The 9,318-nt window shown below is 41.0% G+C and overlaps 1 protein-coding gene across 5 annotated transcripts in view; it reads right to left on the bottom strand.

Annotated features, from left to right (window-relative positions):
- Positions 1–1,215: 1,215 nt before the first annotated feature.
- zgc:162612 (forkhead box transcription factor) overlaps positions 1,216–9,318 on the bottom strand; it is a 49,947-nt gene continuing 41,844 nt past the window's right edge. For 3 of the 5 annotated variants that reach the window (XM_034710656.1, XM_034710658.1, XM_034710657.1), the window contains one exon: positions 1,216–4,159. In XM_034710656.1, coding sequence (XP_034566547.1) covers positions 1,467–2,411 — 945 coding nt within the window. In that variant the 5' untranslated portion in view covers positions 2,412–4,159 and the 3' untranslated portion in view covers positions 1,216–1,466. Of the gene's footprint in view, positions 4,160–6,737; positions 6,965–9,318 lie in introns of those variants that run through there. The other 2 variants (XM_034710655.1, XM_034710659.1) reach the window with 2 other exon arrangements.

Genomic DNA, 9,318 nt, shown 5'->3' with positions numbered 1-9,318 from the left:
GTTTTCAGTCTTCAGCTGACGTTGATTTCTTCTGATTGGATGATTATAAAAACTCAAGTTGTGTTTTAGACGAGGAGACGTTTTAGGATCTGCAGGGAGACGAATTTAAGAGTTTGAGACCGAGGGACTTATAATGGATCCTGGATCATTGTGCTCCTGCAAACCCACGAAGGTCTACCTTTATGAGTGTTCATGACATGTTGATAAAATACAATCCACCTGAAGCTTCACCTTTAAAATCCCTGCAGCCTTAACTGAGACTTCTGCAGCTGCACCTCCTGTGAGATGCTGCAGCTTCTACCGTGTCCTGAAGATTAAAACAGGACAAATTAACATTTTTACATCTTCAATATTAAACAGAGGTTTTTCATTTCACCTGACATATAATATACATCTATATAATTTAATAAATTCAGAGCTGTTGCATTCTCCTCTACACAAAAGCATCTTTCTGGTAATTATTTAGCTTATTTAAAATAAAAAGAGGCTCCTTTTAAATTTGAAATTTAACATTTAACACTGAAATAATAATTTTAAACCACAAGCACAAATTAAAATATTTTATCTGTATCTCCTATTTAAATTAAGATCATAAAATCATCAGTGTTTTTTAAACTGAGAAAGCTCAGTGGGAATATTTTTATCATGATGGAGAGATCAGAAATTATGAGACATGAAAATCTGGTTTGACGCAAAACGTGACAGCAGAGTATTATCAACACACACACACACACACACACACACACACGGTGCAAACACACACACGGGGCAAACGGCTGCTTTTCACGTTGAGCTTCACGTCCAGTTTTTAAATATTTTTTAAGCGTTTCAAATAAATTAAAATAATTTACTCTCAATGTCCGTGCTAAATAATTTTAAAATAAGTATTAATCTTTAAATAATTATTCTCCATGAATTAAAATGCTTCTTTTATTTTCTTGGTGATTATTTTACGCAGAGTTAAATTCTAAGTATTTGTTCAGATTCAGGCCTCACACATTTTGTGATCGAGTTTCTCTTTCTGTCTCTAACTCATCCTCACAGCTCCTCTCGTTTTAATAAAGATATATATTTGTTGTGTTATTCCAAAAGAGGAGTGAGAGTTTTATTTTATTCAGCTGGCTCAGAGAAAGTTTAAATTAAAAACTCAATCCAGCCTCAGAGAGAGTCTGCTGTCTCCAACACCCCGCTCACAAAATGCATCTGAACGCAAGCTTTAAATATTCACCTTTATTTTCCAAAAGAAGAAGCCCAGGAAACTCGTCATTAAATACTCAAAACACAGAAGATACTCAGGATCAAAATAACAAAAATAAAAAGCTCAAAGAGAAAGAGGAGAGTTTAAAATATTTACAACATTCCTGCAGAGCAGATTCTTCAGATGTCCATGTCCAGGAGTCTCTGCGTAAATGTGTCTCTGTTACCTGAGAAAAAGAAAGTCAGAGTCCTGCTCTCCGGTGGTTCCGTTACTCGTTGGTGGCAGCGCTGATGTGTTTGGAGAGCTCCACGGCGTCCCGCTGAGTCCGTAATTTCTGATACTCCTGGTGTAAACTGAGGAAGTGCGGGGACGCTGCGGGGTGGAAGAGCGCGGGGGACGCGTAGGCCACGCTGGAGGTCAGAGGAGGGGAGTAGGCAGCGCACTGAGCCGGGGAGAAGGCTTCGAGGCCGGGCTGCGCATGCAGGAACGCCTTGGCTGTGAGCGCGCTGCGGGAGAAGAAGCTGGAGAGCGCGGGCAGGATGCTGCTGACAGGTGGGATGGTGGCGCACGGAGAGGGCGCGTGGTGGTGCAGGTACGGGTAGATCTCCAGGCTGGGCAGCTGGAGCCCGTAGTGCGGGAAGCCGTGCAGTCCGCTGCGCTCCAGGTGTTGCTCCTTCAGCGCGTCGAAGCGGAAATGCTGCCGCTTGAAGCGCTTCCTGCGCCGCAGAAAACTCCCGTTCTCGAACATGTCCGAGGAGTTCGGGTCCAGGGTCCAGTAGTTCCCCTTGCCTGGGTTCCCGGGCTCTCTCGGCATCTTTACAAAGCAGTCATTCAGCGACAGGTTGTGCCGGATAGAGTTCTGCCAGGCGGGGAACTTCTCCCGGTAGTAAGCGAAGCGCTGGCTGATGAAGTCGCAGATCTCGCTGAGGGTGAGCCGCTTCTTCGGACTCTGCAGGATCGCCATCGTGATCAGAGCGATGTAAGAGTACGGAGGCTTCACGGACGCAGGACCTTTGCTTTTCCCCGGAGGACAGGCCGGTTCGGGGCTGAAGCTGTCCCGCTCTGTGCTCAGGCTGCTGGAGGTCTCGGTGCTGCGCTCGTGCTCGCTCTGGGACTCATCCAGAGGTAAGAGCTGCTCCTCTCCGCTGTCCTTGACTCCTTCCCCTACCACGTCGATAACAATATCCTCCATGATGTCCAAACCCAATGTCATAGTAGAAGTCCGCGGGTAAAGCCAACACCACCTGCCAACAGGTGGAGGAGTGACAGCCCTGCTCTGAAAAGCGATCAACAGATTTTACGCACGACTCATTTCCATTCAGAAAAAACAAAACAAAACCCAAACACAATCCTCCTCCTTCTCTCAGGGAAGCAGAGTGTCCAAACCGCAGCGCATCCACACGTGTATCCTTTCTTTTTGTTCCTTTAAAGCGCAGAGCAGCGGTCAGCAGGCGATCGTGCGTAAAGCGTAAAAGTGTGTGCGTCCTCCGAGATGTCCAGCATCATCTGTAATCTCTGCTGCGTTCCTGCGGGTCGGGTGGATGTGATGTCACGTCGAGGCTCCAGGAAGAAGATCCTGACCAATGAAAACGACGCACAGGGTACCAAGCAGGTCCAGATACCAGCCTCCCCGCGCGCTCATCATCAGCGCTGCGGTGCCAAGTCGACGAGGACGGCACAGATTCATTCATGAAAACATCTCTCAGAGGAAGAGTGTTTTTAGAGAGCAACGACTTTTTATTATCAAGTGTTGATTTCAGATTGTGTCTCAAAAATATTAACTCCAATAAAAGTTTTAAAAAACAAGAGGAGAGAATAAAATAAAGAATCAAATAAGGACGTGGTTGAAGATGAAAAAGTTTCTTTCCTAAATGATCGAGAATTTAATTTGTTTATTATTATTTTAACGAATAAGGCCTTTAATTTTAAACACAGTATTCACCCCTTAAAGTAGATCATTTCTAAATTATTAAGAGATTAATTTCAGGTTAAAAAGTTTTTAAAAAGTTTGCGTAAAATGCGTTTTTTTCCCCAGACAAAAAGAAACCAAGCTTCCCGTTTGACCCTGAGCTGCAGCTGTTACTGAGTATAATTCTAAAATGACCTTAAATAGAAATTTAACATTCCAATAAGCTTTGGTGACATCAGATCACTATCCTGAATATAAACACTGCGGGGAAAATCCCCCAAACACCTCTCTACGTGAGGCTGAGACTTAAGCTTTAATCCCCGCGGAGGCTGCAGCAGCCGCTCTTTACGCGCACACTTGAAGCACAATTACACGTTTTCAGACGTTCAGCTGAGGATAAACCTGCAATGACTGATTTTGTTCTCCTCCTGAAAATAATAATTTGTTGCCTGCGTGCATGGAGGCTGCGTTTATTCCTGTTTCTGCGTTTACAGGAGCAACAGCCAGGCTTTGAGGGGGGATAGGGATAAATATAAGCATGTGTGAAACGGAGAAGAAACAATATTTGATTTGTTTAACCTGAGATCTGCGCATCAGAGACCCACACCCTCTGTCCTCCTGACAAAATCCGATGTAACCCCGTCAGATTATCTTCTCTAATAATGGGCAGCTGAAGGCAGAGTGGTAATAACGGGATGAAAGTAATAGAGTTTCACTTGCTCAGACATAAAAGAGGAGTGAGGAGAGGAGGGCGCTTTTGGTATTGTTGGGAGGCCTCTGGTTGTTTGTGTTTAATGATGGAGCCCTTTGTTGGGGATTCCCACATTTCCTGCCTCTAATCGTATTGATACCTCGGGGCAGAGGGGGACTGGGTCCGGACTGGGTGGGCTATATGGTACCAGCAAAGCTGCAGATGATTTTCCAAATTCATCACGCATGTCTTCAGATTGGAAACAGGCCCGCGCGCGTTGTGTGGTTCCAATAAGGCGAGAGCAGGAGCGTCAAATCTCCCCACGAGCTGAAGGTATGGCACAGCGCGCATACGTTTCCATCTGAAACAAATCAGAACAAAAAGGAAAAGCTGCAGGGCGCGAGGGAGTCATTTTAGGGGACAGACACCTCAGGACAAGACGCTCTCTGTGCTGTCCTGCAGAGTGCTTCCTCGTGTTGAATTCACACACAGCCTCAGATTTTATTTCTGGGGATTTTATAAGAATAAAAGATTCGGAACATTAATTTTGGGCACAGACTGAGGAGATTTTTTTTCTGTTATTTTAATAAATAAGGATGAAATGTGGAAATCAATAAGGCCTCGTGCCCTGAAGGCGCATTACGCACACACACTTGAACAAAAACAAATGTGCTATCTAACAAAAACGACCATTGCAGAGATCTTCTGTGTTCTGAAGCGGGGGAGGACTGCGCGTAATAACATCATTTGGCAGGATCCAAACAGGCCTGCGGGATCTCAATGGATCATCCTGGATAAATGATCCTCCATCCGTGCGGGTCAGGAGCAGAGAGGGTTAGATGGAGCTGTTTCGGGCTACTTCAGTTGAAATGTTTTCTTATCTCAGTGAAAAAGGAGAGCTGCAGTCGGCTCGCATGCTTCACAGTGTGCGTGTTTTTCATTGGGAGACAGCTTCAAAGAGCGGAGGATGTTTGCGCGTAATCTCTCATCTTGATTCCCTTAGAATCTTGGCAGAGCTGCGGACAATAATATAACGTGTAATTGAAGGTATCATGAATCATAAGTGCATGAAACAAAGTACGAGGAGGTGCTGCTGAGCCAAGCGCACGTCTGAAACACACTCTGTGTTTACAGAGGGATGGCCTGCATGTGTAAACTTCACGAGCTGAACTCATTAACACGATATTTATGGGCTGACAGAAAGCTCTTTAACGTATAGTAAGTGATGGAACCTGCTCCCTGTGTCCCATTATCTCATTGTACTGCTGTCTGTTACTACTTTCCTCTCGTCAGTGTGTTGTAAGGAGTTATTTATGAGGAATGAGGAAACCCATCAATCACAGGACGGAGGAGCACCGACACCTTGTGTTCGGAAAGTGAAACGCAGCTAACGGCTAACTGTCCGCCTCGTCTGATTCAAACTATTAAAAATGTCTCTTTACACCACAAACAGATAAAATACAGATGAGGAAACAATCAAAACTTATTTAAAAACAGACTGAAATAACTTTAATGTCCAGACAGGATTAGTTTTAGTCCTGTCAGGCTAATGTAGCCTAGCTTAATTTGTTTAGCTAGCTGTGCTATGTTACTGCTAACGGCCAACAGTTCACCCTACATCTATACAGGTGGTAAAAAAAAAAAAAAATACTTCTCCATACATTAATAAAAAACGCCATTAAATAATCAAAACCTATTTAAAAGACACAAAATTTATGTTAATGACAGTATTCGGTTAAAGCAGAGCTGTTGGGCTATAGCCTAGCTTAATTTGTTTAGCTAGCTGTGCTAATCTATGTTATTGTTAACGGCCAACAGTTCACCCTACATCTGTAGGGTGATAAAAAATAAAAAATACTTCTCCATACATTAATAAAATGGGCAAAATACAATCAAAACATATTAAAAGGACTATTAATAATAGTATAGGGTAAAAGCAGAGCTGTTGGGCTAGCTTAATTTGTTTTAGCTAGCTGTGCTGAACTGTGTGTTCTGCTAACAGCCAACAGTTCACCGTTCATCTGTATGGGTGGTTAAAAATAAAAACACTTCTCCATACAGTAATAAAAAGGCAATTAAATCAACCTATTTAAAAGACACAGTACTAATATTAATGACAATATTCAGGACAGTATACGGTAAAAGCAGAGCTATTAGGCTATAGCCTAGCTTAATTTGTTTTAGCTAGCTGTGCTAAACTGTGTGTACTGCTAACGGCCAAAGGTCCACCCTCCACATGTAAGGGTAATATATATATATATTTTTTTATGAGATAAGTTAATTTCACTTAATTTCTTGAGAAAACTGAGAAAATAAAATGTATTCATGTTATTTAATCATACCAAACAAAAACAGGAGCACATTTGGTAGCCAGGTAACTTCAGGTAATAGAAAAGGCCTGTTTTTAGCTTCTTTAATTGTTTTGTTTTATCAAGAACATTGTTTGAAAAATGTTGCCTCAGTAAAGAATCAAGAGAGATTTTGTTACAGGATGTTTATTTTACAGGTTAAAGATCAAAAACAATAAACAAGCTCTTGATAAAAAAAGATAAATGATCCTATTATCACGGGAAAAATGCGTTGATATCTGGAGATCACAAGCTTTGTGAGATAACAACAAAATTAACTTGTTATCTTGAGAAAACAGGGAAAATAAAATGTATTTAATCATGTCCTTTTAGGGCTTCTGTACAAACCCTATTTAAAAGACATGGCTATAGCTTAGTGTTGTAGTTTGACCTTGCAGTAGCTTAACTAGCTTTACACATTTTAGCTATCTGAATATGGAAGCCCTAAGAAGACAAGTTTATTTTTCTCAGCTGTCCCGCAATAACTAATTAACTTTCTTTCTTTTTTTTTGAGATCTCAGGTTAACGTCAGATAACAGGTATCACCAGAGTTACTAAAGCACAAAACAAACACACATAGCTTTCACTGACCTCATTTGTGTGGGAAATGACAGCATGACATGTCGTGGTCCGGCTATTTATTCATCATTGTTTCATTTGCTAGATCGCCAGAAAGTTATCCTGTTATCACGAGAAAACAAGCTTTGTTATTGGAGGATAATGAGGGTAATTAATCTGTTGTAATGGGAAAAATAAGCTTTACAAGATGAAGTACGTTCAGGTCTCAAGAAAACTACAGGAAGGAAAAAAAGAGGACATAGAATACCTGGATATCCATTCAGGGCCTCTGCCTGTAATAGTGAATATCTGTGTTTCATATTACAGTTGAGATAAATCTAAAGAAAGAAAAGAACATTTGGACTATGTTTAAAAATCTTCACTTTAGTAGCAACTTCATTCATAAGCAAATTAATATGTGAATAGTTAAAACTAAGCATGCATTAATATGACTAGTGATTATGCTTGAGTTTACTTTAAGTTAAATAAGAGGACTTTTAAAAAATGGAAGTAAAAGACACATTAAAGCTGTGAGGATTTTTAAACTTGTTATGAAACAGTCTGAAAATAAAAGCAATGCCTCTTTATAACCTACAACAGAAAACAAGATCTATGGCAACAAGACTGAGAATAGTATATTGTACTTTGTAATGTTTGTAACTTCTGCAGGGGATAGGTGTGAGACAAGGCAGTTTACAACATGGTAAAGGAATGCCACTTATTCTTACTCTTTCTACACTTGACTGTTATCAGAAAACAGGATGAGATGTTTTGTTAGAGAACACAGCAAAGAGATGAGGTATTGCTTTGTCCACAGGGGGGCGCCAAGTTCACACAAACGGAAAGTTCCTCAGCAGCTTTAAGAAACTTTGAATTTGTATCTTTTCAAACTCTAGGGTTGAAGTTCAGGTTTGATTTAAGGTTTTAACAGGTAACAACCAAGCATGAATGACATGGACAACTTGTCTTATAATAGAAAAATCTGTGAGGTTAGTGGAACTGAAACTTTGGGTGAAACAGAAGTTTGTGGTTTGTGTTTCAGTAAGTTCATTTCAATGCAAACTTAATTAGAATAGGTTTTTAAGAGGAGGTGAGCCTTGAACTAAGACCTGCCCTCATGAAAAGTAAAAACAAACATGCCTGAAATTAAAAATCAAAGATAAACGACTTGTAATCTCCAGGTCAACTCATAGCTATTTTGATATCCTGTATAATAAACTGTTACTGGCTCAAATGAGAGACCGACACTTCTGTTTAACACCACAGAAAATCATCTACAGGAAGTTCATAACATCATTCTGTTTTATGATGTAATTAAAATAAAATGTACAATGTGATTACATTTAAGTAGAGACTAAACACCCTCTTGTCTCTTGTAAATGATGGTTTTACTGATTTGAAACATTTAAAGTGTTCCTGGAGTTGTCCAGCAGAGGGGGCTGTTACTCCAGTCATGAGGATCTTTATTGCATCCATGTCAGGGAGCAGTTTGGGGTCTATATGGTGTTTTGGTGAAGCTGCAAACTTATTAAATCAAAATGCTTTCTTGTAATTTAAATATTTTATCTTCCAGTCGCTTTTATTTTGAAATGTTCTAGTGTTATCCCTGTATGTGTTTCTGCTTTAATCATACATTGTTGTATATGTCACTGCTGGGTTTTGTGTGTTTGTAAAGCACTTTGTAATTTTGGTTTTGAAAGTGTCATACAAGGAAACATGAACTTCCTGAGCATATATCAGTCTGCTCAGCCACTAAAACTACGATAAAAAGCTGAATATCTCTGGAACACCAAGCAGAAGTCTCCAGCTTTATTTTGTTCCTGTACTGAGAGCAACGGTTTGTGTGCAGTATCGTGTCGCGTTGGCCTGGAGCCTGAGGATGGAAGGAATGCAGATGTTGTGAAGCTCGGCACATACCATGCGGACTGATTGCTGGCTGGAGGGGACAAAGAAAGATATTAAACCAGAGGGTGTAATGAGAAGTTAAAGGATGGGGAAACTGGCTGTCCTCTTAAGAGCGGAGGACACAGCGTCCATGATTTCCAAAAAAGAATGTCAGATTTTGATTCATCAGACCACAGGACAGTTTTCCACTTCCCCGGGACAGGTCCAGAGAAGTCTGTATGGTTCTGGATCATGTTCATGGTTTCCTCTTTGCATGGTTCAGTTTTAACCTGCATTTTTGAATGCAGTGACTTCCACTACAGAGTCATGTCTGTGTTTAATGCAGTGACTTCCACTACAGAGTCATGTCTGTTTATAATGCAGTGACTTCCACTACAGAGTCATGTCTGTTTTTAAAGCAGTGACTTCCACTACAGAGTCATGTCACCGACATGACTCTGTAGTAAAAACCCAGAGCAGAACCAGACTGATTGGCGAGCCGCCGTCTGCAGTTTCTGGCATTTCCTGTGAAAAATAATTTTGCCAAAACAGATTGCGATAACAGCTTCCAAAGAAAATGGAGAAACACTCATCATCTGATGTCATCTCATGTTTTCCTGTCACGCAGCATCAGATAGGACAGTAATCTTGCTTTGTCATCATTTGACTGGCATTGCTTTGACAGCATGTTAAAGCCTGTTCCAAAGAGACAAGGAGGCCTTTCACAGTC

This window comes from Notolabrus celidotus, chromosome 20 (genome assembly GCF_009762535.1).
Source record: "Notolabrus celidotus isolate fNotCel1 chromosome 20, fNotCel1.pri, whole genome shotgun sequence".
NCBI lineage: Eukaryota > Metazoa > Chordata > Actinopteri > Labriformes > Labridae > Notolabrus > Notolabrus celidotus.
The sequence above is the reverse complement of the archived record's forward strand: the minus strand, read 5'-3'. Positions and strand labels throughout refer to the sequence as shown.